The 24,450-nt window shown below is 40.1% G+C and overlaps 2 protein-coding genes and 1 long non-coding RNA gene across 4 annotated transcripts in view; 1 reads left to right on the plus strand and 2 right to left on the minus strand.

The window, feature by feature from the left end:
• ZC2HC1B (zinc finger C2HC-type containing 1B) overlaps positions 1-4,330 on the minus strand; it is a 72,553-nt gene extending 68,223 nt beyond the window's left edge. For both annotated transcript variants that reach the window (XM_021937796.1, XM_021937797.1), the window contains exon 1: positions 3,684-4,330. In XM_021937796.1, coding sequence (XP_021793488.1) covers positions 3,684-3,711 — 28 coding nt within the window. In that variant the 5' untranslated portion in view covers positions 3,712-4,330. The remainder of the gene's footprint in view (positions 1-3,683) is intronic.
• Positions 1,836-4,444, plus strand: LOC110743151. The gene is made up of 2 exons (XR_002521733.2): positions 1,836-1,922; positions 4,324-4,444. It is a non-coding gene; the product is annotated as an uncharacterized LOC110743151 (long non-coding RNA).
• On the minus strand, positions 4,436-24,159 carry LTV1 (LTV1 ribosome biogenesis factor). Its single transcript, XM_003898092.4, has 11 exons — positions 23,958-24,159; positions 22,820-22,951; positions 21,232-21,405; positions 16,961-17,048; positions 10,574-10,715; positions 10,018-10,273; positions 7,478-7,605; positions 6,006-6,145; positions 5,356-5,408; positions 4,965-5,165; positions 4,436-4,834 (listed from the first exon to the last, which is right to left on the minus strand). Exons 1-11 carry the CDS (start codon positions 23,958-23,960, stop codon positions 4,724-4,726), a joined length of 1,428 nt encoding a protein of 475 aa, XP_003898141.1. The 5' UTR covers positions 23,961-24,159; the 3' UTR covers positions 4,436-4,723.
• Positions 24,160-24,450: the final 291 nt, after the last annotated feature.

The raw sequence follows: 24,450 nt of genomic DNA on the forward strand, positions 1-24,450 counted from the left end.
AATACACCTTCTGATTTAAAATACTCAGTAAAATGGAAGTTTCAGAATACTGAAGACAGATTCTACAGACTTCCACAGAAAAATTAGATACAAACGATCAGCAATCAGGATGGCTTCAGATTTCCAAAAAGCAAAATTGGAAATGGAAACTAATGGGAAAAACCCTTTAAACTTCTGAGGTAATCTACAACCAAGAATTCTATATCCAGTCAAGCTGTCAATCAAGGATAAGAGTAGAATATATTTCCAGACATCCAAGTTCCCAAAAAGTCTACATCCCCTGTACCCCATTTCATGAATTACTGGGGGATGTGATCCACAAGCATGTGAATGAGATATAGGAAAAGGCAATTATACAATGGATAGAGAAAAGAGAATTCTCAGTATGATAGTTAGGCACCACAACCAAAGAGCAACCAGTCGAGGTTTGAGGTGTGTGATTAAAGAAACAGATGTGTTGAAGGCTATCATGACTAACATATTCACTGCCTTCATAATCTCAAGATAGTATATTCAAGGAAGTCTTGGCTCCCATTGTGTTCTACACTTGGCATGTTTGGCCACATTCTAATAAAGTGCCTGCTCTCCCTTCCATATCCTGATCTCTAGATCAGTTGGAGACACTCATTTCACCCCACAGGAAGGTTCTGCATTGATCTTGAGAGGTCAGGGTGAGTTTAGAAGCAGAAAATATAAAACAAGAATACAATCCTTTAAGCATATTTCTGCACATCCTGGATGCCTAAACTGTGACTTGTTCCCTAAAACTCACTCATCACCTTGCTCACTGACATCTAAACATGGGTTCCTGTAAACTCTAGAAGTTGAAGTCAGACCCAGGGACTGTTCACAGTTCATCTTCCCTAGGAAGCTTTCATCTAATTGGTAGCAAATACTGCCCTCAAAAAGCTAGGTTTGTTTTTTTCAGTTGTCAAAATGAAAAAAGGTGTTGTGTTTAGGGATACTATACAAGTAGCTTTAAAAAAGAAGGAAATACTTAATGCAGGTTGAGTATCCCTTATCCAAAATGCTTGGGACCAGAAGTGTTGCAGATTTTTTTTTTCAGATTTTGGAACAAGATATCATGGGGATGGAACCCAAGTCTAAACACTTTATTTCAGATGTCACCTTATACACACAGCCTGAAAGTAATTTTATGCAATATTTTAAATAATTTTGTGCATGAAACAAAGCTTGTATTAAGTACTTATGCGTGGTGTTTTCTATTTGTTGTCTCACATTGGTACTCAACGTTTTGGATTTTGGATTAGAGATGTTCAACTTGCATGACAGCTGGATTACCTGAGGGCAAAGAGTGACATGAAATCAAGGATGGATTCACTGGGGACTTCTATGTTGTATTTCTTAACTTGAACAGTGGCCCTGTGTTTGCTTTAAACATTCTCCTGTAAGCTTCACAATAAAAATGCAAGGCCATTAGAATTTCTACCTTCTCTGCCCTTTAACTGGAAAAAGACTGATAAAGCATAGCAATGTCAACCCACATGAAGAAGTAACATAAAAGTATTGAAAACATAACAGTAAAGTTACAAGAGGTTAGAGTTCTTTCAACTGAGGTGACTTGACGACATCACAATGGAGGTGTAGATACAGGGCATCACAGGTAATACACACAAGCGGTAACTGCACTTCAGACACTTAGACTTGTAAAGTAACAGTACAGATGGTCCTCAACTTATGATGGTTCAACTTCACAATTTTTCCATGATGGTGAGAAAGCAGTATGTATTCAGTAGAAAGTGGTACAATCCTCTCTCATGATGCTGGGCGGCAGTGGCGAGCCACTGCTGCCAGCCAGCCACGTGATCACGAGGGCAAACTGGTAACTCTACAGCGTACTGTATTGCCAGATGATTTTGCACAACTGTGGGCTAATGGAAAGTATTCTGAGCAAGTTTAAGGTAGGCTAGGCTGAACTATGATATTCAGTAGGTTAAGTATAGTAAATGCATTTTTGACTTACCATGTTTTCAGCTTATGGTGGGTTTATCAGGGCATAATCCCACCATGAGTCAAGGAGCATCTGTGGTACCATAATATCCAGGTGGTTTTAACACCAGTCACAGGCAGTGCTTAAACAAAATAGGTGGGCCGGGTGTTGGTGGCTCATGCCTGAAATCCCAGCACTTTGGGAGGCTGAGGCGGACAGATCACAAGGTCAAGAGTTCGAGACCAGCCTGGCCAACATGGTGAAACCCTGTCTCTAAGAATACGAAAGTTAGCTGGGCGTGGTGGCGCACACCTGTAATCCCAGCTGCTCGGGAGGCTGAGGGAGGAGAATCATTTGAACCCGGAAGTTGCAGGCTGCAGTGAGCTGAGATTGCACCACTGCACTCCAGCCTGGGTGACAGAGCAAGACTCCATCTTGGCAAAAAAAACACAAAAAAACAAAAAAGGTTTAAGATACAAATTCTTCAACATTTTGGCCCCTGCCTGGGATCTCTTAGGCCTTTCTCTCCTCCCTAACCCCAGTGAGTCTAGGCCCTGCTATGGTTTTCTCCACATTTAATTCTTTTCTGAAATATTTCCCATGTATCCATTCATCCATACACTACTTTGTGACTGTATACTGAATGCCAGGCACCATTCCAGACCTGAGGATAAAGCAATAAATAAAACACTGTGCCTTCAGGGTTTGTCCTGCAAGAGGAGACTGAAAACCAGTTCTCTGTGTCAACAGAGGTTGTGGAGAACATAAACCAGGGAGGGCAGGTCAAGGATGCAAGGGAGGGATGCATGCAGTATTTTTAAATACAAGCTCAGGGAATAGCCTATAGTGAAGGTGACAGCTGAGCACCAACCATGAGGAAGGTCTGTCTGCAGTGAGAGCACTTCCAGGGAACAGCAAGTACCAAGATTCTCATTTAAAGTGGTACTTACCACAACAGTGATAGTATCGCCAGTTACATTTCGTTGCACCTATCCTGCCTCCTCAGACCATGTGGCTCCTGAAGGCAAAAACCCTCTGATCTCTTGGGCTCCCAACATTTAACACGGAGCTTTTATGATCAGTTCCCAATCATCATTTATAGATTTTTAGACAACAAAGATATCAGAAAATTCATTTAAAGTATCATGAATTTGTTCTTCAGAATAAAATTAAAATATTTAAGTTTGGAGTATAATCTGCCTAAATCACAATATGTTTCATCAAGACTCATGGCCTAGTCTTTTTCTCTTAATTGCAAAATATATAATATATGGATTTAAACAAAGTGAGGTAAAGTTAGCACCTCATAACACAGAATTTCAGTAACATGACAAAGGAACATCCAATGCCTATAAGACTCTTGCTGTTTTTGAGAATCTTCAGTTGAGACAGCTATCAAAATAAATGGCCAATCCTTTTAGTACTTACGTTCTCAATATTGACATAAACCATCATCTGACCCTTTACTTCACAGGCTGGCATTTAAACACATTCTCTCCAGTATCCTACTTCTGCAATGACAAGCTCCAGTTAAGTTTTTTTTCTAGCCTATGTTGGTAGAATACCTAATGCCATCAGTTTTGACAACTCTTTAAAAATCCTACAGTACTTAGATTTAAACAGATCACACATGGTAGAACAAACTAATACCTACCAGCTTTGGAAAAGCCATAAGCAAATGATTACAGATGAAGGCAATTTTCTAATAATTTAGATATCAAGTGCAGCTCACCTGCCAAAAATGGTTCTGCCCCAGCCATTCTGTTCCTAACTCAGAGCAACAGTGTTCACAGATTTTTACAGCTTAGTCTAGATAACAACATACTAGACAAGAACATAAACCAGGGCCACTAATCTGTTGCAAGAAGTCACAGTTTACCAAATAATCAACAACTGTGATGATGTCATTGCCTAAACCTTGAAAAAGTTTGAATCAGTTAAAACAAAAATCAACTCATCAAAAACAGGGAAAGTTTTCAACTATGTATTTTAATCAAGTATGAATGGTTCCAAGGATTAACTAATGTTGAAAAGGCAAACTCTCCAGTTTAAACTGAAATAAATATATCTGATTTTGACCTAGGGACTCACTGAAGCTAAATAAGTTTTCTTACTTCCTTGACTATTCTGTTTCCTGCCTTCACTGTTCCTAAATCCCAAAAGCAAGTCATCCAGTAATATAACAGGAAATATGAATCTTAAGAACCTTAATATTCAGTTTTACCACCCTTTTGAAATAGTCCTTTGTATACAGCAAGGGAAAACTTAGCTTCCTAACAGTGGAAACTTCTCAGAAAAACTCATCTTACACTAAACAGAATAAAGTCAGCATTTCAAAATTGAGTTTAACCAGGCCACATTTCTATTTACAGCAAATTAAACCATGTAATTCCTGAAAAGGCATGGAGAGGATTCAAAGAAATATTTGAAAACATCTGCAAAAAACAACTATGACAACCATACAAATAAATGAATACAATTCCATTCAAGTTATGAAGATATTTTCCTTTAATTTATCCAAACATTTCACATTCATGAAGTCATTTATTTCAGAGCAAATGTAAGCTTAAAATATTAAAAATTAAAACATTACAGTATTTACAAGACAGCTGGCAGGGGACACTTGCTGGTATAAAAATAATACAAATACTGTATTTTCTTCTTATCTGCCAGTAAAATGGCAAACAGTTTTGTCTTTCTGAAGGTTCTAGTCAATGACTAAAGATAATGAAGAGCCCCTAATAAAGTGCCTTGCCCTGTATGCTCTACTGTCTATAGCTTTAGTCCCTCAACATTCTTCTTCAAGTTCTGCAGCTCTTTTTCTTGCCTTCTTTTCTCCAGTTTAAATGCTAACTTGTTAGCTTTCTTCTCCATTCTTCGTTCCTGTTGTAAGTACAAGAATATACTTGTATTACTCATATCTTTAACCTGATACAGGCTGCTTTTACAAAATTCCCCTAATTTCCCCTCCACCAGCTCTTTGTAAATCTCACATTTGAAAAATATTTTTTACCTTGCGCTCTTCTTTGATAGCTTGCTTTCTTGCTCTTTTATCTTCTTTGCTTTCGTTTTTAGAACGTGGCTGGGTTGATACTTTAGGAAGGTCACTGCCATTAATCATCTGTATTCTTTCAGCTTGCTTTGCTGTGAGTCCTTGCTTTGGTAAGACATTGAGAGGTATTCCTGTTTTAGAAGATATTCGAATTTGTTTGGGCTGAAATACAGATAAAATGGTACTAGAGTTATTTCTCATTCCTATTAAAAAATAGCACATTAATGGCATACTGTTGCTGCTTTTCCTAATATCACTGCTAGCCACAAAGATAAAAAGTTACTGAGCGAAAATGTGCACTCTATTTTTTAGGCACTTCATCCTTCAAATAGCTTAGCACACTAGGACTTACCTTTGGTTGATACTTGATAAGCTGTGGATGGTTATATAAATTTGAGTATGTACCTAAAAAAACAAATAAAAGTCATGTATCAATAAGCACACTTTCAGTTCCACCAAGCATTACTGAATTCCTACTATATTTCTGACCTTGTGTTTTCATAGTGCAAAATAACATTAGAGTCTCTGATCAATGTTTTATAAATTGCTTACAACTCAATATTGGAATATTACTCTTTCAAATAATTTTTCACAAATTTCCTAAAAGCGTAACTCTTATTAAAATATATGTATTTTTTCAAAGTTGATATATTTTTTTTTTTTTTTTTAGAGTTTCGCTCTTGTTGCCCAGGTTGGAGTACAATGGCGTGATCTCGGCTCACTGCAACCTCCACCTCCCGAGTTCAAGCTATTCTCCTGCCTCAGCCTCTCGAGTAACTGGGATTACAGGTGCCCGCCGCCATGCCTGGCTAATTTTTGTATTTTTAGTAGAGACGGGGTTTCACCATGTTGGCCAGGCTGGTCTTGAACTCCTGACATCAGGTGATCCACCTGCCTCAGCCTCCCAAAGTACTGGGATTACAGGCATGAGCCACCGCACCCAGACTAAAGTTGATATACTTTAATACTTTAAAATTACTATCATAAAGTGAATATACTTACTACAAATAGATTCACAATCCCACTTCTCTTTGGCTTCTTCAAGGACTACAGTAATCATTTCTTCCTCCTCAGACTCATCAAACTCATTCATTGGCAGGTCTTGATCCTCCAAGGGTTCAAGAGTATTCAATTTTACACAACTTTTGGATGAGTTTTTAAAAGTGAAGACCGAGAGGGGGGAAAATGACCTCTTATTATACTATGTCACTAAAACTGCAATTTCTAGCTGTGGGAAAAAACCAGTGTTTTAAAATGCACATATTCCAGTGACCTATCTGTCATTTTCTGTCAAACTCTGTTCTACCCAGCCCTGCCTTTTCCCTCCAGTGAGTTTTGGATATTCACTTAGCTGATAGGAAGGTAACATCTAGCTGTGTCTTTCCAAGGCAGCTTCCTAAGAAAACAGGTTTTTAAAGCCTAAAAAAGCGTAACTCATCTGTCTCTGCGAAGTATTCAAATATTTTACTCAAACTATACAGCTCCTTGTCCTGCTATGGGATCTATATATTATAGTGATCACGGAACATCAGACCTTTCTAGCAGATTTGAACACTTCATCAGTTTCTCTCAGAGGAGAGTCACCTTGATGTGGATGCTGATTTGCCAAAATAACCAGCTGGTCAGTTCCTCTAATCTAGCTGGAGAGACAAATTCTTATCTTTCCGCGAGATGTAAATACCTACTTCTCAAAACACCTGGCATTTCAGAAAGATGAAAAGAGCATATACTTGGAATAATTCTTCAGCCCAAAGACTAGAAATATCATCTTATTTCCCAAGGGGAATGTGTCCCTTTATTTCTTTAACTTTTAAGCAAAATAAAAGTAAAAAAAATTAAAAATGGGCTGGGCGCGGTGGCTCACGCCTACAATCCCAGCACTTTGGGAGGCCGAGGCGGGCATATTACATGGGGTTGAGTTTGAGACCAGCCTGGCCAACATGGTGGAACCCTGTCTCTACTAAAAATACAAAAATTAGCTGGGCATGGCGGCATGCCCCTGTAATCACATCGGCTCAGGAGGCTGAGGCAGGAGAATCACCTGAACCTGGGAGGTGGAGGTTGCAGGTGAGCTGAGATCACACCACTACATTCCAGCCTGGGCAACAGAGCAAGACTCCATCTCGAAAAAAAAAAAAAAATTAAAAAACGAAACACATTCTACCACGACTCTTCTCAAGTCAAAGGTATGGAAAAAGTGGCTCCTCGTATATTCCCATTACATTCTACTTCAGAATGCTTAACACCAAAATGTAGGCAAAACAGATGAGCTATACATGAGCCAAAGTTTATGGAAAATGTACCACTTTCTTTTTTCCCCCCTCCTATCTTTTTTTTTCCTTTTTCATTTTCTTAATATGGATTTTGACTAGGTTAATTTTTTCCTCAATTCAGTTATACTATGGACCTTTCTTTGGAATTTTTTCTTTTTTAAAAAAAAGAACAGATAAACAAGGAAAGAAAAGTCACTGTACTTCTCTGCCTTTTCTTTATAGTAGTCATTCAAAACTTCCTGTAAGCGATTGCTGTCCACTTGAATAGAACCTTCCAATTCTGCATTATCCAGAGCTCCAATTTCATCATCATCATATTGCTCATAAAACTTGAATATAAACAGAGAAAAGATACCATGAAAAGCAAATGTACTCAGTAAGACTACATATTTAAAATTTTTTTTACATTAATTTTATTCTTACACAATAGTTATTTAGGTACTATCACAATTACCATTAAAATATTAGTAGGGATTTAATGCAATAGGATGTGGAAGATATTTCTGCTCAGTACTTTAAGACTTACATTTAGACTAAAAAAAGGCTTCCATTTAACATGTAAATGAAAGGCATTATTCTACTTAGCTTGGAGAACAAAATGTTAGGCAGCACAGATTACATCAAAACATTTTTTAAGATACTTTTTCTTTTCTTTTTTTTTTTTAAATATCTCACTGTCTCCAAGCCTGGAGTACAGTGGCGCGACCATAGTTCACTGCAGCCTCAAACTCTCAGGCTCAAGTGATCCTCCCCCCTCAGCCTCTGAAGCACTGGGACCACAGGCACATGCCACCACACCCAGCTATTTTATTTATTTTTGTTAATAGAAACAGGCTCTGCATTGCTCAAGACGGTCTCAAACTCCTGGGTTCAAGTGATCCACCTGTTTCGGCCTCCCACAGTTCTGGGATTACAGGCATGGGCCACTATGCCCAGCCTGAAGATATTTTCAAATTCCTTAGTTACGCAAACTAAAAGATTGTGCAACTGAAAATTCTCCCACTAATGTACATATTTCGTTCTTGTCTAGACAATAATTATTATATTATGCAAATGGTGTTGACACTGTTAAGCTTTGACAAAGAGTAAATGGGGGGGATATATCTCCTGAAGTGTGAGATGTGTAGCAACAATTTGCTTCTCCCTCAAGAGAAGAGGGAAAATAGTATTAGCTGAGAAGGTAGCAAGGTAAGAGCCTTTATTTTAGATTCACCTTGAAGGAAACTATTCCTTCATTCATTTATCATTTATGGAACACTTTAAACTTCTACTACATGCCAAGACATCATTTTAGGCTTTTGGATGTATCCGTGAGCAAAATACAAAAAACTCTGTCCTTGGGGAATTCACATTCTAATCTGAGACAAATCTATATGACACACACAATAAAGAAGCACAACATTAGACATGATGTTAGGAGGTGTTATGTGCTACAGAACAACAGGATAGGTGGGATTAAAAATCTTATAAACAGTCTATAGGTTGGGATCACAAACCCTGGAGCTAATCTGTTACAACAGAACCAAATACAGTATATGAAAATTCAAACTTTCAAAAGCGTCTTATACTCTACTTCCATTATATTCCTCAGTGTTAGTTATGTCTGAAAACTCCAGATGAGAAATGGAAAGAAATGGAATTTTGATGTGCTCAATGAGGCCAATACTTCAGAAATACAACATCTTACGGATTACTGTTGGAGAAATTGAGAATCAGGATGTCAGAATTCAAGGGGGACAATAAGAATGTTTGATCAGCCAACTCCTTTTGACCTATACACATTCTTTCCAGAATCAAAACTAGGGTGACTGGCCTCACAGAGTGCATAAAGGGAAACAACAATAAGTAGGGTGCTTTTATACTCTGTTTTAATAAAGAGATACGTTGTTTTCAACACTCAAAAGTTTTAGCTTTGGGTCCCAATCTCTCTTTTTAAAAAAATTTAAAAAACAAAAAAACAAGGCACACAGCAAGGCGCCAAACATCTACTTAGCTCACAGGCGGATTGGCTGACTTGGCCAGAGGATGGTCCAGCTTCCAGATCCACCTCAACCCACTTGGCTTCATCAAGGTCCTCTACTGGATTGCTTCTATCTTTAGATTCACCTTGAAGGAAACTATTCCTTCATACATTTATCATTTATGGAACACTTTAAACTTCTACTACATGCCAAGACACCAGTTTAGGCTTTTGGATGTATCCGTGAGCAAAATACAAAAAACTCTCTGTCCTTGGGGAATTCACATTCTAATCTGAGACAAATCTATATTACACACACAATAAAGAAGCACAACATTAGACATGATGGGGGTTTTCAGGACCACTTCTTGGGGGTTTTAAGGGCCAAACAGAAACTCAAGTGAGTTGTCCTACCACAATTACTGAGAATAAAACGATTACAACTACTTTTGGTTATCCATTCAGGTTGAATGAGACATCATTTGGGCCACCTCCAGGTGTAAGCGTGTGATATAAATTGGAAAAGTCACATCCTCCTAGGCGATTACTCTTCTTCTGCACAGTTCTATGCTCCCTTTCCAGTCTTTGTGCTCCTGTACTGCACTGATACCCTTCTGCTTTATGCTGGCTACATGAACCTATAGCTGGATAGTTGTAAATTTCCTATGATTGACTTTGTGATTGGTGAGCACTTCAACCTGGGCTAAAGTTGACAGGTATTAAAAAATATATAGATATATCATAAGATAGTACTAAAGCATCCCTTATTTGGGGACCTTACCTTCTCAAACCTCTCATCATGTAGGGTCAGCTGTTCATTTCTCCTCATGACTGAGGAAGTCATCGAATACTCGGTGAAGCGACTTTTTGTTTCCTCACTCCAGAACAAGTGATCTGCTATAGCTCTGTGGGTTTTTCTGGGCACAGACATACGATCTTCATCTGACAATAGGCCTGCAGAGTCATAGTCATCACTGCTATCTCCCTTCTCATCATCCACATCTTCCCACTCGCTGTCATCTTCATTCTCAGATTTCCTAAAGTAAAGGTCATAAATTACCTACCAAAACAACTTAAAAAGTAACAGAACAAAATCACTTTACACAAGTAAAACCGGAAGGTATTTCAGGAAAGGTTCTTGTCTAGGCAGGAGGGTGTCTGATCAACCCAGTTTGGTAGGAAAAGCAATAAATTTCACATTTTCTGCTCTAAAATACAGAAGTCTCAGATTAAATGCTCTTGAAGGTCTCTTCCAACTGTAACGTTCTATGGTTACCATCCCACTGAAGCAGTAACACTTAGGTCATCATCTCTGCTTTGAAACAAACCACACATACTGTATATCCCTTCCCTCTTCCTCTCCTGTTGACTTATTGGCCTGAAGAATAAAGTCATCCTCAAGCAGATTATCTGGATCATCAAAGTCAAAATCATCATCAAGAGCTGCAACAATGTCAGGATCAAAATCCAGTCGAGGTCCTAGAAGGAAAACAAAAATTGAGCAACAATTCCCAAGGTAGCAACAATTCATTCATATAAGGACCTATGATAGCAAGAGTCTATTAATATATTGAGGATAAAAGAATGATTAAGAACTAAGTTCAGTCTAGTGAAGAATAAAGAGTGATCATGCCAAGACAAAAAAAAAAAATGTTGCCTCAGCCCCAGTCAGGGACTTATAAATAAAACTCCCATCTCCCTGGGACAGAGCACCTGGGGGAAGGGGCGGCTGTGGGCGCAGCTCCAGCAGACTCAAACCTTCCTGCCTGCTGGCTCTGAAGACAGCAGCAGATCTCCCGGCACAGTGCTCGAGCTCTGCTAAGGGACAGACTGCCTCCTCAAGTGGGTCCCTGACCCCTATGCCTCCTGCCTGGGAGACACCTCCCATCAGGGGTCGACAGACACCTCACAGAGGAGAGCTCTGGTTGGCATCTGGTGGGTACCCCTCTGGGACAGAGCTTCCAGAGGAAGGAACATGCAGCAATCTTTGCTGTTCTGCAGCCTCCGCTGGTGATACCCAGGCAAACAGGGACTGAAGTGGACCTCCAGCAAACTCCAGCAGATCTGCAGCAGAGTGGTCTGTTAGAAATAAACCTAACAGAAAGGAATAGCATCAACATCAACAAAAAGGACGTCCACACAGAAACCCCATCTGAAAGTCACCAACAACAAAGACTAAAGGTACATAAATCCAAGAAGATGAGGAAAAACCAGCAGAAAAAGGCTGAAAATTCCAAAAACCAGAATGCCTCTTCTCTTCAAAGGATCACACCTCCTCACCAGCAAGCGAACAAAACTGGATGGAGAATGAGTTTGACGAACTGACAGAAGTATGCTTCAGGAGGTGGGTAATAACAAACTCCTCCGAGCTAAAGAAGCATGTCCTAACCCAATGCAAGGAAGTTAAAAACTTTGAAAAAAGGTTAGAGGAATTGCTAACTAGAATCACCAGTTTAGAGAAGAACATGAATGATGTGACGGAGCTGAAAAACACAGCAAGAGAACTTTGTGAAGCACACACAAATAACAATAGCCGAGTGGAAGAGAGGATATCAGCGATTCAAGATCAACTTAATGAAATAAAGCGTGAAGACAAGATTAGAGAAAAAAGAATGAAAAGGAATGAACAAAGCCTCCAAGAAATATGGGACTATGTGAAAAGACCAAACCTACGTTTGACTGATGTACCTGAAAGTGACGGGGAGAATGGAACCAAGTTGGAAAACACTCTGCAGGATATTATCCAGGAGAACTTCCCCAACCTAGCAAGGCAGGCCAACATTCAAATTCAGGAAATACAGAGAATGCCACAAAGATATTCCTTGAGAAGAGCAACCCCAAGACACATAATCGTCAGATTCACCAAGGTTGAAATGAAGAAAAAAATGTTAAGGGCAGCCAGAGAGAAAGGTCAGGTTACCCACAAAGAGAAGCCCATCAGACTAACACCAGATCCCTCGGCAGAAACCCTACAAGCCAGAAGAGAGTGGGGGACAATATTCAACATTCTTAAAGTAAAGAATTTTCAACCCAGAATCTCATATCCAGCCAAACTAAGTTTCATAAGTGAAGGAGAAATAAAATCCTTTCCACACAAGCAAATGCTAAGAGATTTTGTCACCACCAGGCCTGCCTTAGAAGAGCTCCTGAAGGAAGCACCAAATATGGAAAGGAAAAACTGGTACCAGCCACTGCAAAACATACCAGAGAGTAAAGACCATCAATACTATGAAGAAACTGCATCAAATAACAGGCAAAATAACCAGCTAGCATCATAATGACAGAATCAAACTAACACATTACAATATTAACCTTAAATGTAAATGGGCTAAATGCCCCAACTAAAAGACACAGATTGGCAAACTGGATAAAGAGTCAAGACCCATCAGTGTGCTGTATTCAGGAGACCCATCTCATGTGCAAAGACACATATAGACTCAAAATAAAGGAATGGAGGTTATTTACCAAGCAAATGGAAAGCAAAAAACAGCAAGGGTTGCAATCCTAATCTCTGATAAAACAGACTTTAAACCAACAAAGATAAAAAAAACACAAAGAAGGGCATTACATAATGGTAAAGGGAATAATGCAACAAGAAAAGCTAACTATCCTAAATATATATGCACCTAATATGGGAGCACCCAGATTCATAAAGCATGTTCTAAGAGACCTACAAAGAGACTTAGACTCCCACATAATAATAATGGGAGACTTTAACACCCCGTTGTCGATATTAGACAGATCAATGAGACAGAAAATTCACAGGGATCTTCAGGACTTGAACTCAGCTCTGGACCAAGTGGACCTTATAGACAGCGACATAACTCTCCACCCCAAATCAACAAAATATACATTCTTCTCAGCACCACATCACACTTATCCTAAAATTGACCATATAACTGAAGTAAAACACTCCTCAGCAGATGCAAAAGAACGGAAATCATAACAGTCTCTCAGACCACAGTGCAATCAAATTAGAACTCAGGATTAAGAAATCCACTCAAAATTGCACAACTACTTGGAAACTGAACAACCTGCTCCTGAATGACTACTGAGTAAATAACAAAATTAAGGTAGAAATAAATAAGTTCTTTGAAACCAATGAGAACAAAGATACAACATACCAGAATCTCTGGGACACAGCTAAAGCAGTGTTTAGGGTGAAATTTATAGCACTGAATTCCCACAGGAGAAAGCAGGAAAGATCTAAAATCGACACCCTAACATCACAATTAAAAGAATTAGAGAAACAAGAGCAAACAAATATAAAACCTAGTAGAAGACAAGACATAACTAAAACACAGCAGAATTGAAGTAGATAGAGACACAAAAAAACCCTTCAAAAAAACCAATGAATCCAGGAGCTGGTGTTTTGAAAAGATCAACTGCTAGTCAGACTAATAAAAGAAAAGAGAGAAGAATCAAATAGACACAACAAAAAATGATAAAGTGGATTTCACCACTGATCCCACAGAAATAAAAACTACCATCAGAGAATACTATATAACACCTCTATGCAAATAAACTAGAAAATTAGAAGAAATGGATAAATCCCTGGACATATACACCCTCCCAAGACTAAACCAGGAAGAAGTCGAATCCCTGAATAGACCAATAACAAGTTCTGAAATTGAGGCAGTAATAGCCTACCAACCAAAAGAGAAGCCCAGGACCAGACAGATTCACAGCCAAATTCCACCAGGGGTACAGAGAGGAGTTGGTACCATTCCTTCTGAAACTATTGCAAACAATAGAAAAAGAGGGACTCCTCCCTAACTCATTTTATGAGGCCAGCATCATCCTGATGCCAAAACCTGGCAGAGACACAACAAAAAAAGAAAATTTCAGGACAATATCCCTGATGAACATCAATGTGAAAATCGTCAATAAAAAACTGGCAGAACGAATCCAGCAGCATATCAAAAAGCTTATCCACCACAATCAAGTCGGCTTCATCCCTGGGATACAAGCCTGGTTCAACGTAATCCATTACATCAACAGAACCAATGACAAAAACCACATGATTATCTCAATAGATGCGGACAAGGCCTTCAATAAAATTCAACACCCCTTTCAAGCTAAAAACTCTCCATAAACTAGGTATTGATGGAACACATCTCAAAATAGTAAGAGCTATTTATGACAAACCCACAGCCAATATCATACTGAATGGGCAAAAGCTGGAAGCATTCCTTTGAAAATTGGCATAAGACAAGGATGCCCTCTCTCACCACTCCTATTCAACATAGTATTGGAAGTTCTGGAGGGCAATCAGGCAAGAGAAAGAAATAAAGGGTATTCAAATAGGAAGAGAGGAAGTCAAATTGTTTCTGTTTGCAGATGACATGACTGTCTATTTAGAAAACCCCATCATCTCGGCCCAAAATCTCCTTAAGCTGATAAGCAACTTCAGCAAAGTTGTATTCTCAGGATACAAAATCAGTGTGCAAAAATCACAAGCATTCCTATACATCAATAATAGACAAACAGAGAGCCAAATCATGAGTGAACTCCCATTCACAATAGCTACAAAGAGAATAAAATAGGCATACAACTTACAAGGGATGTGAAGGACCTCTTAGAGGAGAACTACAAACCACTGCTCATTAGAGAAATGCAAATCAAAACCACAAGGAGATACCATCTCACGCCAGTTAGAATGGCAATCATTAAAAAGTCAGGAAACAACAGATTCTGGAGTGGATGTGGAGAAATAGGAACGCTTTTACATTGTTGGTGGGAGTGCAAATTAGTTCAACCATTGTGGAAGACAGTGTGGTGATTCCTCAAGGATCCAGAACCAGAAACACCATTTGACCCAGCAATCCCATTACTGGGTATATACCCAAAGGATAATAAATCATTCTACTATAAAGACACATGCACAAGTAGGTTTACTGCAGCACTGTTCACAATAGCAAAGACTTGGAACCAGCTTAAATGTTCATCAATGATAGACTGGATAAAGAAAATGTGGCACATATACACCATGGAATACTATGCAGCCACAAAAAAGGATGAGTTCATGTCCTTTGCAGGGACATGGATGAAGCTGGAAACCGTAATTCTCAGCAAACTAACACAGGAACAGAAAACCAAACACTGCATGCTCTTACTCATAAGAGGGAGTTGAACAATTGAGAACACATGGACACAGGGAGGGGAACATCACACACTGGGACCTGTTGGGGGATGGGGGGGCTAGGGGAGGGACAGCATTAGGAGAAATGCCTAATGTAGATGATGGGTTGATGGATGCAGCAAACCACCATGACATGTGTATACCTATGTAACAAACCTGCACATATATCCCAGGACTTAAAGTATAACTAAAAAAAAAAAAAAAAGAAAAAAGAAAAGAAAAAAGAAATGATGCTTCTCCTTTTAATATCCACTGGTAAAAATACTGTTCCATTATACATCTATAATGTTCAACCTTGTCTAGCATAATTCAAAGGTTTTGTCTGCAGGAAGAAACTGGGCTTTAAATTCACCTGTTAAAAGTAACTCAAATGAACAATTTTTAGACTGTTATACTTTCAGTCTTTTCTGACTATGAGATTTTAATAAATATCTACCTGTTTCTTCAGATATATTCTTCCATCTATAAAAATACTAGGCTGACTCTAGGCACACTGCTTAGGAGTTAGCCCGGCTCCAGAAGGAGAAAATGAAAACAAACAACAACAACAAAACTCAAGTTCAAGACAAACTTTCAACTCCAAATTTATCATCTGACATGGCCTCCAACACCCTCTGCTACATGGCCATTGCTTAACCCTCCGGCCTCATTTCTTTTTAATCCATACCCTTCCTTCTGGGCCTGCTAAAATGTGTACAGTTACCTATATTCATGTTCTGTTGCCTTAGCACATACAGTCCACTGTCTGGAACATCCTCTTGTCCCCACCCCTCCCCTCCTTCTTCTATCTACCTAACTTTTACTTAAGAAACAAACTAGACATCACCTCCTTTAGAAAGCCTTGCTCAACTCTGTGAGGCTGGGTTTGGTACTGCTCATCCCACTAGTATTATCTATCTATACTGTAATTTACCATTTATTGTTTATTTTTCCCAAACGAGGTAAATTTTTGGGTCAGAGACTATGCTTTATTCTGTTTTAACCCAAGGCCCTGCCACACAGACAGCGGCAACTCAAAAATCTGTAGAATAAATTAATGAATGAATGTCACAGGACAGGTGTTAGTTAATAATTAAGGCAACTCAGGAGAAAATACCAACACCACTTCTGTGAACTTTTGTGTTTGTTCTGAAATACAATGTTGGTACTAAAAATTAAAAACAAAAATATTCCCCCAATATATGTGTAGATGGTAAAATGAACTTCTATAAAAATACCTGTATGCTCTTGGGAGAAACTCTGAAAGACAACAGATTATTTTGCAAAATTACACTACAAGTAATGAATAATGAACACCACTATGTTTGTAAGAGGTTACGTGAAGGTTACAATTCCCCTACTAGATTACCAAGAATAGTTTCCCCACTTTCCTCTCCAAACAGGAACTCAAAAGATGCAAGGATATGATGGTAGGAATACAAAAATACAAAGATCACACTCATCCCTTCCTAATAATCCCTGATCTGAATTCCAGACATATCTCAATTGTTTCAATACTTTAATGGGGATAGAAAAATCCTACACCATTTATGTTTTGCAAAATACATTTATCCACATAAAAAGATAAAGGAATTAAAAATACCTGAAACTGGAGCTGCTTTATTTAACAATCCGACATCTTCCTCAAACTCTGAAGCAAACACTGATGAAGGCAACTTAATTCCAGTGCTCTTGAAAAAGAAATTGCACAATGGTTAGGTTTATTTGGAAATACTTCTTAACTAGTGTACTGGGTTGAAGTCCCCCCAAAATCAATGTCCATCCAGAACCTCAGACTGTGACCATATTTGAAATAGGGTCCCCTCTATAAGATGAGGTCTTACTGGACCATGGTCCTATAATGAGACCAACGAGGACAGAGACTCACAGGGGAGAATGCCATATGCAGATGACAGCAGACTGGAATGAGGCCTCTATAAGGCAAGGAACTCCAAGGAATGATCACTGGTAACCTTCAGAAGTTAGGAATGAGCCATGCAACAGCCTCTCCCTCTAAGTCCCCAAGAAAAAAACCAACCCTGCCGATACCTTCATTTCAAACTTCTGACCTCCAGAACCATGAAGGAAGAAATTTCTGTTGTTTTAAGTCACCTAGTTTGTGCTAATTTGTTACTGCAGTCCTAGGAAACTGTTACAACTACATTCTGTGTTCTCTCACCTGTGCTCCAGGTTGTATATATGTTAAACATGTGGCCGGACGCAGTGGCTCATGCCTGTAATCCCAGCACTTTGGGAGGCCGAGGCGGGTGGATCACCTGAGGTCGGCAGTTCAAGACCAGCCTGACCAACATGGAGAAACCCCGTCTCTACTAAAAATACAAAATTAGCCAGGCATGGTGGCACATGCCTGTAATCCCAGCTATTCGGGAGGCTGAGGCAGGAGAATCGCTTGAACCTGGGAGGCGGAGGTTGCGGTGAGCTGAGATCGCGCCACTGCACTCCAGCCTGGGCAAAAAGAGCGAAACTCCGTCTCAAAAAAAAAAAAAACAAGTATATTCCATCGTAAACTCAAAAGCAACTCTTTATAATACATCATAGTGCTTTCTCTAGTAAATTATTCCATTTATTCCTCAGATCCCATGAGTTTTCACCATGTTTTAGCAAAAGAACGAAAACTAAGAAAGTTTAAATGGTCCACCCCCGAGAATGATCAGTAAGTGAGATTCTGGGATTCAAATCCCAGAGTTTCTTAACTCCACTTGCCTGAAGTTTCAAAACAAAATTAAACTTTTTCCTCTTAAACTAGAGATAACATCCTAATCTCTAGTAATGGCACAGCCCTTGTATGAATTGGCTATCTTAAATCCTTGGGTGGTTATAAATCATTTTGCTCTGTCCTATGTCCCCTAGAAATCTCTTTTTTTTTTTTTTTTGAGACGGAGTCTCGCTCTATAGCCCAGGCTAGAGTGCAGTGGCCGGATCTTAGCTCACTGCAAGCTCCGCCTCCCGGGTTCACGCCATTCTCCGGCCTCAGCCTCCCGAGTAGCTGGGACTACAGGCGCCCGCCACCTTGCCCGGCTAGTTTTTTGTATTTCTTAGTAGAGACGGGGTTTCACCGTGTTAGCCAGGATGGTCTCGATCTCCTGACCTCGTGATCCACCCGTCTCGGCCTCCCAAAGTGCTGGGATTACAGGCTTGAGCCACCGCGCCCGGCCGAAATCTTTTACAGTGATTTCACTCTATTCTTTGGGGCATCATCTCATTTATAGTTAACCAAAACATAAATGACTGCAACCGCTCAGATAGCTAGTCTATATCCAGTATAACCTCCATACCCACGGCTAGATTAAGCTCCTTTAATAGTTTTATCATGTGACCTTCTTGAGTTTCTAACAGGTCTCAATTTTTCACTCTGTATTTAAGGCCCTGGTTCTCAAGGCCCTATAAAATCAAGGCCTACTCTGTGTATCCAAATTTCTCAGTTATTCTATACAACCATGCAAATCAAGTTCATTCCTCAGTCATGTAATAATGCAAAACACTTTACTTGGCATGCATGTGCCTGACACTGAACCACAATGCTAGCTGTCTCGGCACCCTGACTGAAAAAGTTCCTTCTCCTGTCAACAGTACCCACCGCTTGGTGGCCAGCTTAGTTCCTACCCTCCCACATGAAGCCCTTTCTGATCACTGTCCTAGAACTTCCCTTGTGTGAACTCCCCGCCTTCTTCACACAGTGCAATCTACTTAAACATGTGCTAGCCTACATTCTCTGACTGGTTCTTATGCTTGTTTCCTCTCCTTGACCAAACAGTTGATAATGTGAGGACAACCACCATGTGTTATTTATCTCTGTGCACCTTACCACCTGCCCTATCCTTAGCCCAGGAGGAGGCACAAAGCTGGAATGTGCATCCTCATTGGCTCACTGAGAAAGCTCTGAATTGGAAGCCTCTGAGGAGCATGAGTAAAGGCTACATATGGCAGTGTACACACAGCAAGATGTTACGGCTTCCAAAATGAGTTTCTCAGTAGCATAAACATGGGCAAAGATTTGTTATTTTGCTATAGAGCACATTTTTAAGAAAACAGCTTTACTAAGACATCATTCACATACAATTTGCCTATTTAAAGTGTACAATTTAATGTTTTTTAAGTATATTACATTATTAATTACTTAAAATTATAGCAAAATCTACATAGTGTTTTAGCCTTTAGGCTTTTAAAAAGGTACCTTTGTGATATTTATCCTTAGAGGTTTGGGGTTAAACACAAGGTCAGCTTGTGTTAAATGAATTTACCTTTGTGAGATATTTTTCAAATCTTGAAAGAAAAGAATCACATACACGATTAGAGTTTAAAGAGGAATTACTTTTTTTTTTAGAGGAGTACTGTGTTTTCATTGGTTGCAGTAGTTCTCAACTACGTGGTGTTTGCCCAGCTACTTTCCACAATGGCACCACCCTCTTTCTTTCATGTCAAAATCAGGGCCTGCTCAAGCATCAATCATTTCTATGCTGCCTTTTTACACTGTCTCACACTGTTTCTAGGGGTTATTCATTATTTCTAATCTATTTGAATTTGGTGGTGTGTTACAAATTAAAGTAAAAAAAGTACATGGGACTAATCCATATTTTTTCATAGCTGTACAGAAAACCAACGACAATTTTGTTTTTAAATACAATTCAGTTGTCCCTGTAAACATCACTGAACTGTCCATTTAAGAGCCTTATCCTGTTAAAAAATCAATTAGTGATTGCTTTTACTCAAAATAAATTAAGGATTAAAAGTACTGGTCAATACAAGCCAGGCAAGACTTTACTAAGAATTTTCACCCTTAGATAAACAAGTTGAGCCACTATGGAACTCCTTCTCTCCCTCAATAGGTTATAGAAGGAAGTGAGCCAGTAAGTCCCTACTACCAATAAAGCCTTGAGGAAGAAGAAATAAAGAAGTTGGTTCTCTATGACAGAGATGTGATAGGATTTGGGGCGTTACAAAAGAGTCACAACCTAGTTAGTGAACAAGCAGCTGCAGTTACTACCTTTCTTTGGGATGATATCCTGAAACCGAACCTTTCTAAGTATCCTTAAGCAACCAGCTATTGCCTGTAAGAACTACAATCACATCTTCCCCAAGGAAAGGAATGCCTAGACCATGACAGAATTGGGGAATAAGGGGCAGGGTAAACTGGTGCCCTTTCTATCTCTTACCTTTTGTTTATAAACCTAATGAATGTCTCCTTTTTCTAAAGTGCTAGATGATATAAAACTTTCCCACAGGGAAATTTACTCTACATCAAATTAAAAATAAGGTCACAAAGGCATACAACATGGGCATTCTTAACACAAACAAGAGAGAAAACAGAACTTAGACACTTAGACTAACAGCACTAATTTCATATAAAGATGTACTATCATTTGTGCTGAAAGAGAAGGTATTAAAGTGGACCGAACATTAGTTTACAAGACAGGAATGTTATTATCATCCACTCATTCTGTTTGCTTATGAGTAGCCTGCAGCTTTTACAAAAGTGTTAAAGATCTAAATATTCCACAAAAGTTAAGTCCTATCTTAGAACAGAGTTTATGATCCTGAAACAGTTATGTTGTTAACATGTAGAATGTCAGCTGCTTTTCTCCTATTGAAAAGTGCTGTCTAACATGGCCATGTCTATCAATCGAAAGTTCTAAACCTATAAAAAGGCTGTTGCGTTGACACCTGCCACCAGAGAAGAGGTGACCTATTCTCTCCTGATGGTACACACGTGCATACACATACATAATTTTAAGTGGAGGCATGGTCTATCTTTGTGCTCTTCATACAGACACCATTTCTTGCCCCAAACAGTTACCTTGATTTAAAAATGATTTCTTCACCCACTCCCACACTTAAATTGCTGAAAAGCCTTACTGGAATGACTAGCGATTCTTCTTTCTCTTCTCTCCGGTTGTGTGCACTGAAGGTACTTGAGGGAATAAGCTCTGAGGGCCCAGATGGTTCCTTCAGGTGCTGCAGGTAGTCATAGTCATCATCAAAGAACACTCCATACTTCCTCTGTTCTGCTCGCCTTTCCTCACTGTCTATCTATAAACAAAATGGAATTAGTACTTTCTTCACTGTTTATCTATAAACAAAATGGAATCAGTATGCCTTCCAAGGATAAGGCAAGGAACTATTACAATGAGTACAGCTTTCCAAGTAGGAAGCAGATGGCACATGAACATTTTGGCTGATGGGAAAAAGACAAAGAATTCTTGACAAACAGGAAATGTACAGCTTCAAAACCAGAGTGCTACATAACATTAAAATGGAATGAAAACATTCATGCTTTCAAAAGGGCAATAAAAATAAATAACAATTGCTCCTTCCGCTAGACATTTATGTGCAACATTCTGAGTCACGAAATATACATACAACTTATTTTATTGTCTATTTGGAGGGTCACAAGAAAAGACTTCGGGGGCCAGGTGCAGTGGCTCATGCCTATAATACCAGCACTTTGGGAGGCTGAGGTAGGATGATCACTTGAGCCTAGGAGTTCAAGACCAGACTGGACAACATAGTGAGACCTCGTTTCTACAAAACAGTTTTAAAAATCAGCCAGGCCCGGTGGCATGTGCCTGTAGTACTGGCTACTCTGGAGGCTAAGGTGGGAGGATCGCTTGAGCCCAAGAGGTAGAAGCTGCAGCGAGCTGAGATGGAGCCACTTTGCACGCCAGCCTAGGCAACAGATATTTGGGTGCCTTAAAAGGTAAGTACAATTTCTTTTATTTATATGCAAAAAAAAAAACCTTCTCAACATACAATAAAACTAGCTTTACTGAAAAGCGAAACATGGCCCATGTCCCCCAATACTCTGTTTCCCAACACTCTGTTTCATAATATCTACACTTAATAAGTAGAGTCTAACATTAAGTGAATCTTTTCGAGGCTCCCTTGCAAAGTTCCCTGAGCTAACCAAGAAGCTCAGATATTTTACATTTCCTAAGATAAGCAACCACGAGGCAAAATGCAGTTTGTGGTTATAAAACAGCAGGATCTTAGAGAAAGCACAGTTTGAGCATTTACGGGTGCCCTAAATAACATCATGCCACATTGTAGCTGATGCTTTGGTAAATATTTACCATTATTCTACAAGATTTGCTCATTTAAACATCTCTAATAAAGATCTTTGTCTTCTCAATCAAAATAACATGAATGATGTAAAAATCAGCAAATTGTACTGAAAATTAACTTATAGATTATTTCCCAGAATATCAGTTATCTGAGAATAACAGCTGACTTAACAATTTATTGAAACTATTAACATGGCCCGGCGCGGTGGCTCATGCCTGTAATCCCAGCACTTTTGGGGGCCAAGCTGGGAGGACTACTTGAGCCCAGGAGTTCGAGACCAGCCTGGGCAACATGCCGAGACTATTTACTTAAGAAAAAGAAACAAACACACAAAAAACCTATTGTCTACCTACAAACTGACTGGCTAAAGAACAGGACCTACTTTCTGTGTGGGCAACAGAACCCTCTGGGGTGCAGTCTCATCTGCTGCTAAAGGATCTCGTTGGCTCCGGTGGACCAAGTGAAAAGACACAGCTTTCTTCTTCTCTATAAAGGGTTTTTTCTTCCTGTGAGGCTTCAAAGGAACAAAATCACAACAATTAGTTAAAACAAAACAAAACGACAGAGAACAATTCCATAGTTCACTCATCCATCTTTAGTAGTCATGTTAAAGATAAATACTTTTTAAAAATCTACACTTCTAGGGCAGGCAACATCAGCTGTGTTCTGTAGAATCCATACTTAACCTTCCGTCAACATACATTCCTTGAGCACCTACTTTGTGCCAGACCTTGTTATGGGAACTGAGAATACAGAAGTGGGAAAGTCAGATAAAGTCCCTGTTCTTAGCAAGAAAATCAAGATAATTTCCGGTGAAAATATATAAGACAGTGACATGAAAATGACTTAAAAGCTACTTTACACTGGCTGCTCAGGGAAGGCCCCTGGCTGACTGAACCAGAATGACAAGAAGCCTGCCACAGCATAATCTGGAGTAGACAGCTCCACATAGGGCATCTACCAACCAGCAAATAAGATCACGATACAAAGAGCTAAAGTTTAATAAGATCCATCATCCACTTCTACATTCTTACTTCGCTATTCAATTTTGATTCTCTAAACTGTGAAACCAATTAAGTGGCTTTACTTTGGGCCCAACCTTATGCTCTCCCACAAGTTCCCTTTCTCAGAGCAAACAGACAGGCAGACACCTGCCACTCCAACGCTGAGGGAGACCAGCAGCTCCCTCTGCTCGACCCCAAGAAGCACAGGGTGGTGCGTTTGTGTCCGCAGTCACAAGCTTTTAGCTAACCGAAAGCGCACAGGGCTGCAGGCTCCCAGGGGTAAAAAGGAGGCCATTCTCCTCTCCGTGCCACATCCCAGGGAGGCTCGGCGGTGCGAGACTGTAACTAGCAAAGAATGCCCGGGGTGGTGAGGATGGCCCATTTCAGGGTACTGTGCCGCAAGCAGCCTCCGGCACGACCTAGACCCAGGCCGCAGTACCCAAGGCATTACCGGAAGCAGCCTGGCCTCTGCAAAACCGCAGCGCCCGGCCGCCGAAACAAGTAAGGCTTGCTCACCATGCTGCAGCCGCGCGGCGCTCACCCCCAACAGAGGCGGCGAAGATACCCTCGAAGTCCAGCGGGGAGACCAAGGCCCAGCCCAAGGCCGCCTCTGTATGCCTCACCACACGTGCGACCCCAGCACCCGGCGATAACGTCACCCAGTCGGCCATGGAAATGGACCAATCGCCGAGGAGCTGATGGGTCGTGACCGGAAGCTACGTAACTCGCTGCGTCTACACGATCGCGGGAAGCTACCGGGAGGTGGGGCTAGCTTGGCTCCCACCCCTGAGCCGGCTGTGTTTTTCCGGCCTTTAGTCTCCCGCCGGGGAAAGGGAATGGCGTGGCTGCTTAGCGTTGAGGCGCCACAGAGGGGTTTCTGCCTGTGGACGAACCTCCTTTTATAACTCCCTCTACGGAGATCAGAGGGGACGAATCTAGTATCGCCGTTGATTTGTGTCCCTTACCTATTCCCAACCATAAAACAAAGCCAGGGACACGGAAGGGAGGC

The sequence above is a fragment of the Papio anubis genome, chromosome 6, assembly GCF_008728515.1.
Source record: "Papio anubis isolate 15944 chromosome 6, Panubis1.0, whole genome shotgun sequence".
Classification (NCBI taxonomy): Eukaryota; Metazoa; Chordata; class Mammalia; order Primates; family Cercopithecidae; genus Papio; species Papio anubis.